This window comes from Tamandua tetradactyla, chromosome 1 (genome assembly GCF_023851605.1).
Source record: "Tamandua tetradactyla isolate mTamTet1 chromosome 1, mTamTet1.pri, whole genome shotgun sequence".
Classification (NCBI taxonomy): domain Eukaryota; kingdom Metazoa; phylum Chordata; class Mammalia; order Pilosa; family Myrmecophagidae; genus Tamandua; species Tamandua tetradactyla.
The window spans coordinates 202,907,778-202,928,521 of record NC_135327.1 but is presented as its reverse complement, the minus strand read 5'-3'; the positions used below and the strand labels follow the sequence as shown (position 1 = coordinate 202,928,521).

The window sequence follows — 20,744 nt, the reverse complement described above, 5'->3', positions numbered from 1 at the left end:
GCTTTCACTATTCTGATTGAAATACTGTCTACACTAAAATCATTTTGATTAAGCCTGGTCAAAGTATAACAGTATGATTTAGGAGGGCCTAGAGAATGTACTAAAAAGCCATATAATGACACTGAATTATGGCAATCAAAAGGTACTAAGAACAGTGGTCAATGATTTCATTATACTCTGTAACGGAAAAGCAAATGGACGTACAACATTTATATGTGAAATGAGTACAGCTCTTAGAAATAAAAAATATATTTCAGAACAATGATTCCTAAAATTGTTGGTACAGATTCTTCAGCATAGAGATTATCTATGTAGTTGAGAGGAGAATCCTACTGCTCAGAAGATCAGGGGCAGTACCACTCTCTTTCTGTCTGTAGCTTCCCAATGCTTAGTAGTCCTAAAGTCTCCAAAAAATTTTTCAAAAAATTTCCACATTTTTTTTTCCTTACAGTGGTAGGAAAAGCCAACTAGGAAAATGTGAAAAGAACAGCAGAATTTCAACATGAAAATCTCCTATCATATTACAAATGTTAACAGCAAACCATTTAAAGAGCATTTACTATGAGCCAGGCTCTTTTCTAAGTTTATTATATGTGGTAACTCATTAAACTTAGCAACTCTACAGTTGAAAAAACTGAGGCACATAGAGATCAAACAAGGTCACATTTAGTAAGTGGTAGAGCTGTGTTTTAAACAGAGTAGCAGCACTTTTACCTACCACACCACACTACTTCAAAACCTTTAATAATATGGCAAATTGCTCATTTTAGAGGAAGTTGCTGACAGTTCTACTCTGTAAGACTCCAAATAAGACTATGATTGAGAGCAAATAATTAAAAAATGAAATGAATTTCAATAGCATCGTAGTAGAAAGAATGCTTGCTTAGGAGCTAAGAAAGAAGTTCTGGTCTACATTTAACCAGTCTTGTGATCTTGGCAGTATCACATAACTCTTTAATAGCTTTGCATAGTGGGGTTAAATAAATATCTGTCCTACTTATCTCACCGGAACATTGTGAAGATCAAATGTAATAAAGACATAAAAATACATAAACTTATACCAGGGAATGAGATCTTGGGCATACTCCGCTACCTTGGCCTATTCTTGGGAGTAGGGCTATCAGAAGGCAAAAAATACAAAGAAACTCACCATTAAAAGATACTGTACCTTTTAAAGATTCAAACTGGTTGACAAATTCTTTTGACCATAAATACCAGCTAGGAAAATTAAGCCTTGATCATTTAATGATCCATTCAATCACTTACTTTAATATCTGTATAGCTTTAGTCAAATCGATTTCCCTTAATATACTTGAAATCAGCTCATTGTGGGAATTGGAATATTGATTGGGGAAGTAATAATTTTACTGTATTATGCTATTAGAAGAGGATGGGCCTGTAAAAGGTGGGTATCTATGGAACCAGAGTCATTACCATGGAGCATTCCCTAACTTTAAACCTTTAGAGGGTCACTGAGCCAGAACAAAGAACAAAAGGGAAATAGGGGTAGGGGAGGGAGCAAATGTTTATTTTGCACCTATTAGGTATCAGGCATGCTAGATGCTTTACATATGTTGCCCAATTTAATCCTGACAAAATTTTCCCAAGGTAGATACTTTAGCCCCACTTTACAGACGAAGAAACAGGCACAGGAAGGATATATAACATATCTGGAAGTGAACCCAGGTGACTCTAAGACTATATTATATGTTTTTCCAAAATCTCTTTAATGCCCAATTTTCTTATATGTTAGTGGTCTTCATTCCTTGTTAAAAGATAATCTTCCATCCAATACAATTAAATACCTGAGCAGCAAAATTATATAGCTCATGTACATTCTGAACATCTGAAATAAGCTAATGCTAAAATAGGTAGTATATAGAAAATAAAGGCAAGTTCAAGAGGTCAGGTCCAGAAGAAACTAAATATTTAAAGAGACATTAGCGTAGACAGAACAAAAGAGCAAAGCTGACCTAAATCAAGAATTGACTGAATGTTTTTTAGAATTTTATGGTATAGGGAGGAGTGACACCATCAACATGGCAATGTAAACAGCTAATAAAAATTTCTCCTCAGGGATTTAGCATTAAAAAAAAAAAGAACAATTTGAAATTCTTCAGAAATCTGGAGGAGGATATGGACTGGAGAAGGATCCTACAAATCCTGAATTGAAGAAATAGAAGAATATCAGTTAGGAAATTTCTGTTCTAGAATGGGTGGTCCTCTCCCCTCCTCCTCACTTGGTCTCACAGCACAGGACAGGCAGAGAAACAGCAGCAGGAACCCCTTCCAGTGGGGACACAGAATATGTATTCTCTCACAGCAGTGAGAAAGAACTTCACCTTTTATAATTATATGGTATAGGGCGAGGCAAGATGGTGGCACAGTGAGATATATAGTCCTTGGGGGCAGCCAGTAAATAGCAGGAATTGTTTGGAACAACTGTTTAGGGGACTTCAGTGGCTGGACACACATGGTACACCAGTCTGGAAAAGGTGGAATGGTAGAGATCCTATGCAGAACTGTAAGACTCTTAAGTCATGGAGGCTGGTACCCCTTCCCCACTGACATGGCAGGCTATATTGGAGTTGGTTCACCAAAGGAAAAAGAAGCCCTCTCCACTAGGAGTAAGGAAGATAGCCCAGCCAAGCTCCAACTGAATTAACAAATTCAGACTGCTGAATACAAGCTCTGAGCATAGATAAACCAGGAGCAAGCATGAAAGGAATCTGAAGGCTTCACCCTGGCAGTGAAGGAGTGGGGCTAACAGAAAAACACCAGAACAGAGGCTTTTTGAGTTAGACAAGCTCAAAATACTGGAAAAGGGCTGGGCCCCAAGAAAAACGGGGCATACAGAGCCTGGTACCAACTCCAGCTCTTGACTGGCAAACCTGGGAGGGTAGGGAGGGCCAGGATCTGGCTTTGAAATGGATTTATTTATTTTTCTTAACTCCCTAGTAGCCCATTAATTAGAACTGCAGGTATTCTTATGCCTCAGCTGGTGGAACATATGTCTGACGAAGTAACTATCTTTAAGTAGTCTCTAATGGGAGCAAGGGAAGGTAGCTTAGTCAAGCTCCAATTGTGGGTTTAATCTTAGCAGAGATGAGGTGGGGATGACAAATAATAACATGAAATAAAATAAAAAAGAATAAAGGTAGAGGACTGTGGAGATGGTGAAACTCAGAGAGCTGGGGGGGCGGGGGTAGAGGGCGGCATGCAGAGCCTGGTTCCGACTCCTGCTGTTGCCTGGCGAACTTTGGGGGCTGGAGACCGACTTTGAACAGGGATTCCTTTCTCTTTCTTCTTCTTTTAAACTATTCTAAGTAGTTCATTAGAGAAAGCCTCAGGCGTTTTCATTTGCAGCCTGACCAAGGAAAGGGCTGAAGGACAAAGTAAGGAGGCAAGTGGAGGAGATAATTCCCCGAAGGGTATATCTTTCCCAAGGGGGCAGGGCCCAGCTCAAGTAGAGACCTTCTTTCAGGAAATTCAGGCCCCAGTGGCTGGAAAATAGACACAACTTAAACCTGCCTTCTACCTTAGCATCTGTTTCAAACTTATGCCTGGAAGGGACAGTGTCTGTTGAAAACTGAAGGCACCACATCACTTTATGCCACTTTATATCACTTTATGGGGAGCTGCAGGCTGACAAGCATCACCTAAAAGGCAGGACAGGAAAAGCAAAGAGTCAAGAGGCGTCATAGAAAAGTCAGACAACCTGCTGGGTCTCACCCTCAGGGAAACTTTATACTGGATACACCTCTTCATGAGACCTGGGCCTGTCTGTTTGGGGAAAACTTGACTGGGGAGATCATATCTGGGGAGATGGTTCTCAAAAAATAGGCTCCATATAGACAGGGCAAGAACCAGAAAAACAAGAGGTGAAAAATTCTGATCAGTTAAACAGAAGCTATGCTAGAAGTCAAGAATAAGTTGAACTGAACACCAAAGAAAAGCTAGAGAAAAAAAGACAAACAACAAGAAAACACCAGGTAAAAGAGTGAAAATGACCTCCAGAATAAACTAATCAAGGAAATCAGATGCTGAGACACTAGCAAAAATTAAGAGTCATACTAGGAAATACAAAGATATAGTTCGGTCAAAAGAACAAACTAACACTTCAAACAAGATAAAGGAGTTGAAATAACTAATTAAGGATGTTTGAACAGACATGCAACAATATCACATCAAAAATCAAATCAAGCTGAGGGAAGATACGGCAAAAGAGATGAAGGATATAAAGAAGACACTGGGCGAACATGAAGAACTCGAAAGTTTGAAAAAAACAAATTGCAGGATTTATGGGCATGAAAGGCACAAGCGAAGAGATGAAAAAAACAATGGAGACTTAAAATAGCAGATTTGAAGAGGCAGAAGAAAGGATTAGTGAAGAAAAGGATATGACATCTGAAATACTACATACAAGAGACAGGGAAAAGAATGGAAAAATATGGGCAGAGTCTCAGGGAAATGAATGATAACATGAAGTGCATGAATATATTTGTTATGGGTGTCCCAGAGAAGAGGAGGGAAAAGGGGCAGAAAGAATAATGGAGGAAATAATCACTGAAAATTTCCCATCTCTTATGAAAGACATAAAACTACACTTTCCAAGAAGTGAAGTGTACTCCAACAGAATAAATCCAAACCTACTTTAAGAGACTAATTAGACAAAGAGAGATTTCTGAAAGCAACAGGAGTTAAGTGATCCTCATATACAAGGGAAGCTCAATAAGTCTTTAGGCAGATTTCTCAGCTCAAACTATTGAGGCAAAAAAGCAGTGGTATGACACATTTAAGATACTGAAAGAGAAAAACTGGAATCAAGAACTCTGTATCTGGCAAAACAGTCCTTCAAAAATGAGAATTTAAAATATTTTCAGATAAGCAGACACTGAGAAAGTAAATGAACAAGAGACCTACCCTCTCTACAAGAAATACTAAAGGAAGCACTACAGGCAGACAGAAAAAGACAGGAGAGAGAGGTCTGGAAAAGAGTGTAGAAATGAATACTATAAGGAAGGTAAAAAGAGAGAGAAAAAATAAGATATGACATATACAATCCAAAAGATAAAATGGTAGACGTACTCCTTAACATTAATAACATTAAATGTTAATAGATTAAATGCTCCAATAAAAAGGCACAGACTGGCAGAATGAATTTACAAATAGGACCCATCTATATGCTGTCTATAAGAAACTCACTTTAGATCCAAGGACATAAATAAGGTTGAAAGCGAAAGGCTAGAAAAAGATATTTCATGCAAACAACATCCAAAAAAGAGTGGGAGCAGCTTTTCTAATCAGATAAATTAGACTTCAAATGTAAAACAATTAAAAAAGACATAGAAGGACACTATAATTAATAAAAAGACAATTATTAAAAAAGACCTAATAATCATAAATATCTATGCACTGAGCCAGAGTGCCCCACAATACATGAGGGATACTGACAACACTGAAGGGAGAAGTAGACACCTCTACAATAATACTATATACCTCTCTCATCAATGGATAGAACAGCAACACAGATGATTAATAAGAAAACACTGATATTGACAAGTATGAGCAATGAACTAGACTTACCATATTTATAGAACATTACATAACAACACAGCAGGATACATATTTTTTTCAAGTGCTCATAGATCATGCTCAAGGACAGATCACAGGTTGGGTCACAAATAAGTTTCAATAAATTTTAAAAGATTGAAATTATACAAAACATTTTCTCAAATCATAATGGAATGAAGCTGAAATTCAGTAATAGGCAGAAGGCCAAAAAATTCACAAATACAAGGAAGGTAAACAATATACTCTTAAACAACCAGTGGGTCAAGTAAGAAATTACAAGAGAAATCAGTAAATATCTTGACACAAATGAAAATGAAAACACAAGACATCAAAACTTATAGGATGCAGCAAAGGCGGTTCTGAGTGAAATTCACTGCCCTAAATGCTTGTATCAAAAAAGAAGAAAGAACAAAAATCAAGGAATTAACTATTCACCTGAAGGAACTAGAGAAAGAACAGCAAACTAATCCCAAAGCAAACAGAAGGAAAGAAATAACAAAGATTAGGGCAGAAATAAATGAAATTGAGAAAATGAATTAAAAAAAAAAACAGAAGTTTTCTTTGAGAAAATGAATAAAACTGATGGACCCTTAGCTAGATTGACAAAAAAAAAAAAAAAAAAAAAAAAAAAAAAAAAGAGGATACAAATAAATAAAACCAGAAATGGTAGAGGGAACATAACAAGTGACTCCACAGAAATAAGGAGATGATGAGAAGATACTATGAGCAACTGTATGCTAAACAAACTAGACAACATAGATGAAATTGGACAACTTCCTAGAAAAGCATGAACAACCAATATTGGCTTGGAAAGAAACAGACAACTTCAACAAACCAATCACAAGTAAAAACCCTGACTCAGTCATCAAAATGCTCCCAAAACAGAAAAGTCCAGGACAAGATGATTTCACACATGAATTCTACTAAGCATTAAGAATTAGTACCAATTCTGCTCAAACTCTTTGAAAATACTGAAGAAGGGGGGAAGCTACCTAGCGTATTCTATGAAGCCAACATCACCCTAATACCAAAGCCACACAAAGATACTGACAAGAAAAGAAAATTGCAGACCAACCTGTTTAATGAAAATAGAGCAAAAATCCTTAAAAAATACTCACAAATTGAATCCAGCAGTATATCAAAGGAATGATAAAGCACAACCAAGTGGGATTTATGTCAGATATGCAAGGCTAGTGAAACACAAGAAAATCAATTAATGTATTACACATCAACAAATTGAAGCACAAAAAACCCACACGATCATCTCGATTGATGCAGAAAAGGCATTTGGCAAAATTCAACAACCTTTCTTGATGAAAACACTTCAAAGGGTGGAAAGAGAAAGGAATTTCTTCCACATGATAAAAGAAACAAGTAAAAAACCCATAGCTAACCTAACACTCAATGGGGAAAGACTAAAAGCTTTCCACTAAGATCAGGAACAAGACAAGCATGCCCACCGTCACCACCATTATTCAACATTGTGCTCAAAGCTCTAGCTAGAGGTGGTGTGATGGTGGCTCAATGGCAGAAATCTTGCCTGCTACGCCGGAGATTCAGGTTCGATTCCCCATGCCTGTCCATGCAAAAAAAAAAGCTTCTATTTTTTTCTCGAAGTTCTAGCTAGAGCAATTAGGCAAGAAAAAGAAATGAAAGGCCTCCAAATTGGAAAGGAAGAAGTAAAACTCTCATTGTTTGCAGATGACATGACACTATATGTCAAAAATCCTAAAAAATCTACAGTAAAACAACTAGAGCTAATAAATGAGTTTAGCAAACTGGCGGGGTACAAGATCAACACCCCAATATCAGCAGCGTTTTTATATACTAGTAGTGAGCAATCTGAGGAGGAAGTCAAGAAAAAAATTCCATTTACAATAGTAACCAAAAGAATAAAATATTTAGAAATAAATTTCACCAAGGCCACAAATCTGTACACAGAAAGTCATAACAAACTGTTAAAAGACCTAAATAAATGGCATACTGTTCTCATGGATTGGAAGACTAAGTATAGTTAAGACAACAATTTCACCCAAATCAATTTATAGATTTACTGCAATACCAACTAAAATCCCAACAACTTACTTTGCAGAAATAGAAAAACCAAATACCAAATTTATTTGGAAGGGCAAGGTGCCCTGAACTGCTAAAAATTTCATGAGACAAGCAGTGGGGACAACCAAAGCAAGAGGATGAGCCCCCAATATTGGGGTTTGTTCATATGAAACTTAACCCTGCAAAGGACAGACTAAGCCTACTTAAAATCAGGCCTAAGAGTCACCCCCAAGAGAACCTCTTTTGTTGCTCAGATGTGGCCTCTCTCTCTCAGCCAACACAACAAGCAAACTCACTGCCCTTCCCCTCTCTACGTGGGACATGACTCCCAGGGGTGTGGACCTTCCTGGCAACACGGAACAGAAATTCTAGAATGAGCTGGGACTCAGCATCAAGGGATTGAGGAAACCTTCTTGACCAAAAGGGGGAAGACAGAAATGAGACAAAATAAAGCGTCAATGGCTGAGAGATTCCAGAGTTGAGAGGCTTTCTTGGAGGTTATTCTTACACATTAAATAGAGATCACCTTTTTAGTTAAGGCGTAACAGACAGGCTAGTGGGAACTGCCTGAAAACGTCGAGCTGTGTTTCAGTAGCCATGTTTCTTGAAGATGACTGTAAGTTATAGCTTTTGCAATGTGACTGTGTGATTGTGAAAACCTTGTGCCTGACGCTTCTTTTATCTATATTATGGACAGATGAATAAAACATATGGATTAAAAATAAACAATAGGGGAAACAAATGTTAAAATAAATTTAGTAAATTGAAATGCTAGTGATCAATGAAAGGGAGGGGTAAGGAGTACGCTATGTATGAATTTTTTTGTTTTCTTTTTATTTCTTGTTCAGAACTGATGCAAATGTTCTAAAAAATGATCATGATGATGAATATACACCTATGTGATAAAAAACAGAATGTTCATATTGTATGTTGATTGGTTTTATTAATAAAATTAATAAAAATTAAAAAAAAGAATCAAGTTCTGCTATGCATGAAAACATGGATGAACCCTGACATTATGCTGAGTGACATAAGCCAGGCACAAAAGAACATTACCTGATTTCACTGATAATGAAATAAAAAATAAACAAACTCATAAAGTCAGAAACTAGAATACAGGTTACTAGGAACTGGAGTAGGGGTAAGGAATGGGGAGTTAATACTTAATTGGTACAGACTGTAATTGGTACAAACCAATTTGGTAATGGATGGTGGTGATGGCAGCACAACATTGTGAATGCAATTAATACCATTGAATTATATATTTGAAAGTTATTAAAAGGCAACATTTTAGGTTGTATATTATAACTAGAATTAAAAATATTTTAAAAAACAAACTGACCAGGTGCACGGGTAGTTTAGTGGTTAGAATGCTCGCCTTTCATGGGGGAGACCTGGGTTCGATTTCCAGACCATGCACCCCAAAAAAAAACAACAACAAACTAACCATTGCTCTGTACAATACAGTGAACCCTAGTACAAAACATGGATTACAGATAATAGTACAATTATAATATTCTTTCATCAACTGTAACAAAGGTACTGCACTAATGTGAAGTGCTAATGGGTGGTGGTGATGCTGTACGGGGGGACTCTGTATTTTCTGTAAACCTACAACTCTCTTAAAAAAAAAAAACAAACTAGTAAGGAGACATGAACTCTAGACCCAGTCCTGTCCCTAACTTTGCTGAGCCTTAGTTTTTCCAATAATGTGATAAAATGGAGGGGCTGGAACTACAAAACTCCCAAGTTGTATTCCAGTTATGAAAGTCTATAATTAGTGTCAGAAACAAAAAGACAAATATGCCTCACTCAACGTAGGTTAACTATAATACACAAACTCAGAAAACTGAAGTTGAGAGCATGGGTTATCAGGTTGGGGCCTATTATAAAGGTTCCTAGATTGTAAATTCTTACAGCAGTCATATATATTTAGGAGTTGTAACTAATACTTCTAAATTCTGAGATACTGAGCTATTTGTATATAACCGGGTGGTTCTCTGAAACTTTGGGTATTTATGTGACAACTGAGAGTCAGAGGTAAAGTACTGAAGCTAAGAAAGTCAGCATTACCCCATATAGCAACTGTTAAAAAAGTGAAAAAGCGATCAGACTTTGTCTAGAGATATGATGCAGCCGATCTGGATAGGACTACAGTAAATCAGAATACTGGGTAAAGGATGATATGGCCCATATTTTCAAATTTCAACCTCTGTGCAGGATCAAAGGGAGAGATGTTTATTTGATGCAAAATTTTTATTTTGGGTAGCACAAAATCTAATTTAACTTGTATGGCCAGTTTAGCTGAACACCATAATTACACGGAATCTTGAATAGGGCAGGAGATATTGTTGGTTTGTATAGGTTAATGTAATGCCTCGATAAATCACAAGTAATTTGGGCAGAGAATTAAAAAAGTACTTGCAAAGCCCCCTTGGGAGACTGGGGTGAAATAAAAATATATATCCTCAGAAAGAAGAATGAAGTGGGATGACTCAGACTACCTGACTTTAAAACTTATTACAAAGCTAAAATATAACTATTACAAAGTTAAAGTTGCATGGTACTGGCATAAAGATAGATATGCTGGCCAATGGAATTGAATTAAGCATTCAGAATTTGATCCTCTCATCTACTGAAAATTGATCTTTTTTCTTGAGTACATGGGCCAGGAATCGAAGCCTAGTCTCCTGCATGGCAAATAAGAAGTCTACCACTGAACTAGCCATGCACCTGGAAATTGATCTTTGATAAGGCATTTAAGCCAACTCAACAGGGACAGAGCAGCCTCAATAAATGGTGCTTGGAGAACTGGCTAACCATATTGAAAGAACGAAGGAGGACCTCTATCTCTCACCTTATACAAATTAACTCAAATTGGGTCAAAGACCTAAACCTTAGAGCTAAGAACACAAAAATTTTAGAAGAAAATATAGGGAAATATCTTAAGGATTTTGTGATAGGAGGTGGTTTCCTAGACCTTATGCCCAAAGCACGAGCAATGGTAAAAAGAAACCAGAAAACTACAAGTGCTGGAGAGGATGTGGAGAGACACTCTTATTCACTACTGGTGGGAATGTAGACTGTTGCAACCACTCTGAAAGGCAGTTTGGTGGTTCCTCAGGAAGCCAAGCATAGATATGATCCAGTAATCTTACTCTAGATATATATTCAAAGGAACTGAAGACAAGGACACAAACAGACATTTGCACACTGATATTTATGATAGTATTATTCACAACTGTCAAGAGATAGAAACAGTTCAAATGCCTATCAACAGACAAGTGGATAAACAAACTGTGGCACACATAATGATGGACTATTACACAGCTGTAAGACAGAATAAAGTCATGAAGCATGCAATAGTGTGGATGACCCTTCAGATTTCATGCTGAGTGAAATTAGCCAAAAACAAAAGGAAAAATACTGCATGGTTTCACTAATATGACCTAACATTAATGAGTGAACTTTGAGGATTAAAGTTAAGAATGTAGCTTATCAGGTGACAGAAAGAGTCCTGTTCAACAGGACTGATTGTAAAGAGTCAGAAATAGACAGCACAATACTATCTGATAATAGCATAATATTCTAAGTACACTGAATGAACTGAGTGTGGGTACGTCTGAGGGAGGTGGGCTGGAGGCCTATATGACATGAACAGAAAAGACAGAGGATAAGGACTGGGAAGGTATAATTTAGCAGTGCCTAGAGTGGACAATGATGGTAATTAAATGTACAAATAAAAGAATGTTTTTATATGAGGGAGAATAAATGAATGTCAACATTGCAAGGTGTTGAAACGAGATGGGGGGAATACAATCAACCCAGATTAGGGTCTATAGTTAACAGTAAGATTGTAACATGCTTCCATTGAATGTAACAAAGGCAATAAGTCAAAGCTAAATGTCAATATGCAAGGGACATGGGGGAGGGGTACAGGATTCTTTACAAAAGAAATGGAAATATGTTCATATAGATTGTGGTGGTGAAGCCATGGCTATGTGATTATACCAGGAACCATCAATTTTTTACTTAGGTTGGATTGTATGATATAAATAAACCATTTAAAAAATGAACAGAGAGATTCAAGTGCAGGAGAAAACGTGGAGAGAGAGATGTACCTATTCCCTCTTGTTAGGGAAGAAGAGTGGTACAGCTCCTCTGGATGGCAGTATGGTGGATCCGCAGGAGGCTAGGGGTGGGGTTGCCCTATGATCTTAAATACACTTGGAGGAACTGAGAGTGGGGACAGGAATGAACATTTGCACACCAGTGTTTATGGGGGTTGTGATTGTGATTTGTAATGGATAGAGGTGGCCTAAGGGTACATGGACTGAGGAATGGAAGAGGGAACTGTGATGTATACATACAATGGTCTACTGAGTGGCTAAAAGGAATGAAGTTGTAAGGCATGCAACTAGGTAAATGCATCTGGAGGAAAGTATGTTGAATGAAATAAGTCAGAAATGAAAAAGCAAATATTATTTCACCTCATTAATATTGACTAACTAATATGTAAACTCTGAGACTTGAATTGGACAACAAAGGTTATCTGGTGAAGGCCTATTATAAAGGTTCCTAGATTTTAAACTCTTATATCAGTCACTTTTCCAGAGCTGTAACTGTTATTTCTAAATTCTGAGATGCTGGTACCTAACTTATTTTACAAAGCTAACACCAATCTAATACCAAAACCAGATAAAGATGCTACATAATTTGTGTATAAGCTGGTTGTTCCCTGGAACTTCAGGTATTTGTGATACCTGAGGCTCAACTAGAGTTCTGCAGCTATGAAAGTCAGCATTATCCCATATAGCAACTGCTAGAAACACTGAAAAAGTGATCAGACTTCAACTAGAGTAATGAATAAAGCCGATCAGGGTAGGGCTAAGGTAAATCAGACTAAAAGATAAAGGATGCTGATTGTATTTTAAAACTTCAACTTCTGTGTGAGACCAAAGGAAGAGATGTTTAATTGGTGCAAAACTTATATTTTTGGTAATACACTATGTAATCTAACTTGTGTAGTCAGCTTATTTGAACACCTTAATTACATGGAACCTTGATATAGGGAATGAGATCTTGGTTTGTCCAAGTTAGTGTGATGCCTTGATACATCCCAAAGTAATCTGGGCAGAAGATTAAAAAGTATTTGCAAAAAACCCCTTGAGGGACGGGAAAATGTGGAAATAAACTTCTCTACCTGGGGAAGACCTAATATTCTCGCAGTCACTGGGGATTGTCAATTTGATGGGCCAGGCCCTCAATCTTGGGGCTTGCCATTATGAAACGTATTCCTGCAAAGAAGAAGCTAAGCCATGATTATGCCTAAGAGTTACCCCCAGAGAACCTTTTTATTGTTCAGATGTAGTTTCTCAAAGCCAACTCTGCATGTGAGCTCACTGCCTTCCCCCCTATGCCGGTCATGACTCCCAGGGGTGCAAATCTCCCTGGCAATGTGGGACATGACTTGGAGGGATGAGCCTGGTCCTTGGCAACCTAGGAGTGAGAAAGTCTTCTTGACCAGAAGGGGGGAAAATGAAACAAAATAAAGTTTCATTGGCTGAGACCTTTCAAATGGAGTTGAGAGATCATTCTGGAGGTTATTCTTCTGCAGTATACAGATATACCTTTTCAGTTTTTGGTGTACTGGATTAGCTAGAGGGAAATATTTGGAATAGCTAAATTATAATCCAATAGCCTTGATTCTTGAAGCTGACTGAATAACTATAGAGCTTTTAAATGTGACTATGTGACTGTGAAAACCTTGTGACTAACACTTCCTTTATCCAGTGTATGGACAGATGAGTATGAAGACAAAAAAGACAAAAATAAATTAAAAAAGACAATAAATAAATATATAATAGTGGGTACGGGATGTTTTGGGTGTTCTTTTTCATTTTTATTCTTATTCTTATTTTCTTTTAGAGTAATGAAAATGTTCAAAAATCTACTGTGATGACAAATAGATAGCTATATGATAATACTGTGAACCACAGATTGTGCAATTTGGGTGATTATATGGTACATAAATATATGTTTCAATAAAATTGCATTTAAGAAAAAGAACCATATGGTATAAAAAAGGCATTATTTATGAGGAAGAAAAATGAACTAAAAAAGAAAACAACAAATATATCACCCAACTTCATATTTATCATATTTTCCAATAAGATAAACATCACTTATTTCTCAATAACATTAAACAATCACTATGAACAGAATAGAGAGAACAGCAGATGAGAAAATAGTGAGAAAAGACACAAATCATACCTCAATTCCTACTGTATGGTGAAGAATGCTAACTAACAGAACATGTTCCATCATCAGCCTGCTGGGCATAACCGTGTCAGTAACACAAGCACTCATAAGAACACTTGTTAAAGTGTCATTCATATCCTTCCTACTGTTAGCCATGTACAATTCTTCCAGTTGTCCACTTATTGAGGCCATATTTGGTTCACTCAACCTGTAGAGAAACAAAAAACAAAAAAGTAACAAAACAAATAACAAAAAATTAAGGATCATTTTCAGTCCAATTAAAATAATGTATCAATATACCTTATTATATGTATAGTTTTCAGCCATGAGAAATTCTTATCTTGGCCCAATAACCTAGCATACATAGAACATAACTACATATGATATTTGTGAAATAATGTAATTACTGGGGATTGCTACAAGGTTTCTTTACAGCTGAAATGTGGCCACAATGAACTGTATACAGGATTCTCTTTAAGTCTACAGAAACTTTAATGGGGATATTTCATTGTGCATCCTGATCCAATGTGCCCAAACAGTGACAAGAAACCATCTTAGATAGTATGTGTTGTCAGAAAAAATTTCTACTTCTCAGTTTATTAGATATAATAAAAATCCTTAGTTCCTAACACTGAGAGAAGATTGCTTAGCTTTATTGGGTAGAGAGGGGAAGAGTGCATATGTACATGGAAGTTTATTCCTTGGGTATCTGTGTTCATATTGAACTGAACATTAAAGCAGCACATTATGGTACAATTCTAGGATGCACTGTGAAAATAGTATCTTGGTTTTAATTAAGAAGCAAGCAAATTGTATGATGTGTGAATGTATCTCAATAAAATTGTGTTAAAACAGAGAAAGAAAACAATGGGGGGGTGAGCGAGTATGGTTATAAAAGAGTGGCATAAGAACCTTATAGTGATGAAACAGTTCTGTCTTGATAGTGGTGGCAGTTACATTATTCCAGTTACATTAATCTACACATGATTAAATTGTAGAGCATACACATACTACATTCAAATATGTGGGTTAAATCAATAACAATTGCCTGTTTTTTTTTTTTTTAAGTTGCAGTATAACCTAGCACAATAACCTCTGTGTGGAACTGGGTAAAGGGTATATGGGAACTTCTGTATATTTTTTGCAACTTTCTCTGAGTCCACAGTTGTTTCAAAATATGAAGTTAAACAAAAGGCAATGCACAGTTAAGATCTGGCAAAATGAAGATATGATATTAGAAGTCAGAATGGTGGTTACTTTTTGAGAAAAAGTGACTGGAAGAGAGGCACAAGGGTAGCTTCTGAGTAATGAGAGAAAGAAGTGAAAGGGACATTGGCAGATAAGCAAATTTGTTTGTTTGTTTGTTTGTTTTTGGCATGGGCAAGCTTCAGGAATCAAGCCTGGGTCTCCGAATTGGCAGGAGAGAATTCTGTCACTGAGTCACCGCTGCCCACCTGCAAACAAGCGATTTTAACACACTTTTCAAAAACAGCTGATGCAGATGAATGGATGAATGCAATATGGTATATGCACACAATGAATACATTCAGTCCTAAAAGAGAAGTAAGTCCTTATCCCTGCTACAATATGGATGACTCCTGAAGACCTCATGTTGAGTGAACTAAGTCAAGACACAAAGGGACAGATAGTTTATGATTCCACTTATATGAAGAAAAATATGCAAATTTAGATACATAAAACAGAGTATAGGGGCACAGGAGGGAGAATGGGAGAATGGGTTGCAGGGTTTCTGTCTGGAGTAATTGCAAAATTCTGGTAAGAGACAGTGGTGAGGGTAGCGCAACACTGTGCATGTTAATTCCACTGAATCGTCTGCTTGGGAGTGGTGAGATAGGAAAGTTCAAGTTGTATATATGTTTCTGCAATTAAAAAAGAAAAAGAAAAAAAAACATTAAAAGAGACAATGGGGAGGGCCACGGTGGCTCAGCAGGCAGAATTCTTGCCTGCCATGCCAGAGACCCGGGTTCAATTCCCGGTGCCTGCCCAAGCCAAAAAAAAAAACAAGAGACAATGACAACTAAATACAATACATAAGGATCTCACACTGGATCTAATACTGGGGGAGAAGAAAAATGCCCAAGAGGACATTATTAGGACATGTGGAAAAAATGGAGTATAGACTATAAGTTTTCCATCAATGTTAAATTTCTTGAACTTGATAACTGTACTTAAGGGTTACATAAGTGAATATCCTTGATCTTCGGAAATATACAAGGAAGTATCAAATGTTCAAAGAGGGTGATGTGTGCAATTTGTTCTCACACGTTCAGAAAAATAGAAAGAAAGAATGATATGGCATTATCACAGTCAAAACAGAAACAAAAGCAGGCAAATGGAGTCGTTGGGAGTGAAGTTGCAGTAAAAGAAGATGAAGAAGTATCTGACAAAGGCAGTGATTCTGAAGAAGAAACCAACAGAGATTCTCAAAGTGAAAAAGATGACAGTAGTGAGAGACACTGATAGAGAGCAAGATGAAAAACAAAGAGATGATGAAGCAGAATGGCAAGAATTACAGCAAAGTATACAACTAAAGGACAGAACTCTAATGGAAACCAAACCAAAGATAACACATTCTGTTTATAGTCTTTACTTTCCTGAGGAAAAACAAGAAGGGTGGTGGCTTTATATTGCAGATAGGAAGGAAGAGACATTAATATCTATGCCATACCATGTGTGTACATTTAAAGATACAGAAGAGGTAGAACTGAAGTTTCCTGCGCCAGGCAAGCCTGGAAATCATCAGTATACAGTGTTTCTGAGATCAGACTCCTATATGGGTTTGGATCAGATAAAACCATTGAAGTTGGAAGTTCCTGAGGCTAAGCCTTTGCCAGAAAATCACCCACAGTGGGATATAGCAATAGAGGGGGATGAAGACCAGGAGGACAGCGAGGGCTTTGAAGATAGCTTTGAGGAAGAAGAGGAAGAGGAAGATGATAACTAAGCAGTACTATGAATGGACCACAGTATTTGCACATATTTGCAAATTTTTGCTAAAATTTTTGAAGTGTAAAATAAACCAAAAACAGTACAGAGCTGGAAAAAAAAAAAAGAATGATATGGTAAAGGTGGCAAAATGTTAAAATTGGTGGATTTGGGTATTTGGGTGGGAGTTATGTTGGAGTTTCCTGTATGGGATTCATATTATCTCTTACTGTCCTGTAAGTTTGAAATTATTTCGAAATAAAGTCTAACAACAAAAAAAGACAGCGAATGGTGAAGGGATAACTGACAAAATCCTACTTGTGGGGTTGCCAATCAACTTCTTAACGTTTTATTCTTAAACTGGATAACCAAAAAACAAACAACAAGATATGGGTAACAAACAATGGAGATGAAAGGCCCCATTCCCGACTGCTGCCTTTAAGTACCAATGACACTGAGGCCCAGTGAACTGACTTCTGCAGGATGAAGGAATAGTCTATTTCTTCTAAAATTCTGCTTCTCTAACACAAAATCCCTGTCTCTATTTCTTTAGGGCTCATGTGTTTCTTCTCAGAGTAACAAAGCCAGCATGTGAACTGCTTTCAAACTTTGAAGGATTCAAAGTATCACAAGTTGGGCTCCTCATCAAGGTACTGGGTCTGGCTACATCAAGAACAGAACATAAAAGATGTAGTCAACTTACAACCTCACACCCCATCACTTATATTTTAATTCCTGGGATAATTTCATATTTTTGGAAAACATACCACCCCTTTAAGTGACACAATATAACATATTTGCAATACTACCTGTTAATTAGACCTTTTACATGTTTCTTTAACCTTTCTAGTTCTTCCTTTTTTTGGGTATCCAATGATTCCTCAGCTCGCTTCACATGAGGTGGGACATATTTTTCATCACTTTCACAAAGACTCTGGTTGAGAGGAGAAAAATAAACTTTAAAAATTTACAGTAAATAAATCTCATTTTCTTCCTTGTGATAAACACATTTAAATGTTAAATTCCCAAGAACTACTACTGGAAGTTATTACTACTGACCATTTATTAAAACATCAGATATTTACTGAGTGCCTAGTATAGTCCAAATAAATGTTCTACTCACAGGTCTGTTAGGATGTCATCATCTATGTTAATGTCAATGTATCTGATCATCTTGTGTTCCCCTCTGTAGTTATTTGGATATAGTTGTGTACTTCTGGTACATAGAAAGCCTTTTGCCCAGGCTTAAATTTACTGCAGGCAAGGCAGAATCCCAAACACTGGATTTAAATTTACCAGCAATTCTGAAGCGAAAATGTTCTAAAATAATCTTAAACTTATTCAAAATTAATATCTAAATTTACATAGTAGTCAACACCAATCCACTGTTTAATATTTTCCAAGATTATCAACAGGAGGATTACAAATCGTTATCACTAACCAACACTCTCTCAGCACCAAAAAGGCTTTCAGGAAACAAATATTTATAAGGTATTATTATTATTTTTTCTTCTTGCATGGGCAGGCACCAGGAATCGAACCTGGGTCTTCAGCATGGCAGGCAAGAATTCTGCCTGCTGAGCCACTGTGGCTCACCCAATAAGGTATTATTCTTGCTGTGAGGGAGTTTAAACCTAGTAGGAGAAAGCACACTTACGTATGTAGGAACTATTTCTCTTGGGACACAAATTACACTGTTCATCAATTTTACCTCAGTAAAGCTGTAAAAGAAAATTTGGGAACTGCCCACAATGTGCTAAGTACTCAAGCACCAGGGGTAGAAATAACAGTTCATATACTTATATTAGAAAAGGATTCCCAGAGATGCCTGACATTAACAGGTAAACAGGAACTAGCCCGTGAGAAAAATAGGGGATGGCTTTGTAGGCAGAATTAACATATTTAAAGGCAGAATACTGAAACAGTAAGATGTGGAAAAGGAAATGTACACAATTCCATAAATCTAATTTCAAGGTATATGTAAAGAAATACTGAGATGAAGCTAATTAAATAGGCAAGGGGTAAATGATGAAGGCTTGACTGCCATGTCACAGATCCTGAACTTCAACTTAAATGTGAGATTTTATCCAAGGAAATGTTATTATCCAAGGGAATGTTACAGATTAGCTTTGGGGTCTAGAAAGATTCATTCTTGTAGCAGGTGGACAGGAAAACAACTAGAGTGGTATAGAGGCAAGTTAGGAGGGAGGAAGGAGGGGACGTGGACAGGAAGATGGAGTTAAAAGTCAGGTTTTGAGACTAAATACGGAATGAAGGAGATCCACCTTCAGCAGAAATGCCAATTTAGTTCCCGGAATAAGGTTTCTAGAATGTTTTTCTTCCCTTAAGTTTTTGTTATAGAAACTTAAAACACAAAAGTAGACAGAATAGAGTAACAATCCCGATTTATCCAACACTTAGCTCAAAATTAATATAATCAATTTTGCGTCATCTCTATTCCACATTCTGGCCCCATCATCGCCATTTTGCAGTAAATCCCAAAAGATGCAGAGATTTTTCAAATCATACCTGATCTGTCGAATCCCGATCCTCTAAAGAATTTTCACTCTTTTCTTCATCTTCTGCAAAACGGACTCTTTTCCCTCCACTTTTCTCATGTGCTCTCCTCAATGCTGCTGCTGTTGCTTTCTTTTCCTTTTCCTCTTCTTCCTCCTCCTCACTTTTTGTAGTGGCCTCCTCTTCACTTTCCTCCTCGCTGTCACTTTCTAAGTCACTTTCGGGGAGTGTTTGCCCGGCATCCTCCTCTTCCTCACTACTGCTTTCATATAAGCCACTGTTTTTCCCAGATTCCAGGGCTCCTAAAATATAGTCTAGCCCATCGCGTGCAAAACTAAGCGGCACAGAGCTACCATCGCCCTTCTTTTTTCGTTTGTTCAAGCCCAGGCAACGCTCTAGCTTTCGAATCTCTCGATCCTCCTCCTCGTTGGCAGCTAGAAGTGCCCGCTTCCGAGCAGCAGCGGTAGCGGCTGCAGAGGGTCTGGTCTTCCTCGGGGACTCCTTCGCCTTAGCTTGACTGGAGAGAGCCTTAGCCTTAGCTTGGATAGGCTGTAAGTCGTTGGGAGGAGGTGGGACCCGATTTAATGTCGGGTGAACGCTCCCCTTTTCCTTTTCCGACTGGCGGCCTCTCGTTTCTTTAGCCCCGCCGCGGCTTCCCGGGCCCGGAACCCGTGTAGGTCCTCCGCTCCTTTGAATCCGCCGCACTTTCCTCAGATGACGCTTCTCCTTTTTCAACTCTTTGCGGCTTTTTTTCCCGCCCGGGCGGAAGCCCGCTAGTCCGTCGCGACCTACGTCTCGGGACCCCGGGAGCTGTCCAGTCACCCCCTCAGGGGTTTCACTCTCAGCAGTCGTCTGCACAAACTCCTCTACCGCCAGTTTTAGCCTCTTCATAGATCCCTTCCCACCGCTCCCATAACCGCGGTGCGGCCCGCGCCCACCTTTACGCTTCATGAAGACCAAGCGCACTCCGGCCCCTGCCTGGGTCAGGCTCTACTGCGTACACGTGGGCACAGTCATCTTCCAGAGCCGGATAGACCTGCGTGTTCCGGCCTAGGATGGCTGTGGAGAGAAGGGCGCGGTGGAGCGAGACGCGGAGCTGTGCAGTGCACCGCGCCACCTACTGGCTGGAGGACGGCAGGACCCAGATCGAGGAGAGCCCCCTGGGACAGCCAGTAGCAAATAATGCCTGCTTAAACAGTTATACACAAAAATTAATTTTCTGCGGAATACGCAGGAACATTCTTATTCAAACAATGAAAACATTTCGTATTATGGTCAAAAGCCGTCTTAACAATCTGCTCCAGAAGTAACTATAGCAATTGGAATGGTGTGAATCTTTTCAGGTATTTGTATTTGCATACATACATATATACCCATGGGAAAAATGAATA

The 20,744-nt window shown here is 38.0% G+C and overlaps 1 protein-coding gene across 2 annotated transcripts in view; it reads right to left on the bottom strand.

Moving 5' to 3' along the window:
* NOM1 (nucleolar protein with MIF4G domain 1) overlaps positions 1–20,400 on the bottom strand; it is a 42,146-nt gene extending 21,746 nt beyond the window's left edge. For both annotated transcript variants that reach the window (XM_077151348.1, XM_077151360.1), the window contains exons 1-3: positions 19,366–20,400; positions 17,646–17,770; positions 13,903–14,098 (exon numbers count right to left, since the gene is read on the bottom strand). In XM_077151348.1, coding sequence (XP_077007463.1) covers positions 13,903–14,098; positions 17,646–17,770; positions 19,366–20,304 — 1,260 coding nt within the window. In that variant the 5' untranslated portion in view covers positions 20,305–20,400. The remainder of the gene's footprint in view (positions 1–13,902; positions 14,099–17,645; positions 17,771–19,365) is intronic.
* Between the last annotated feature and the right edge of the window lie 344 nt (positions 20,401–20,744).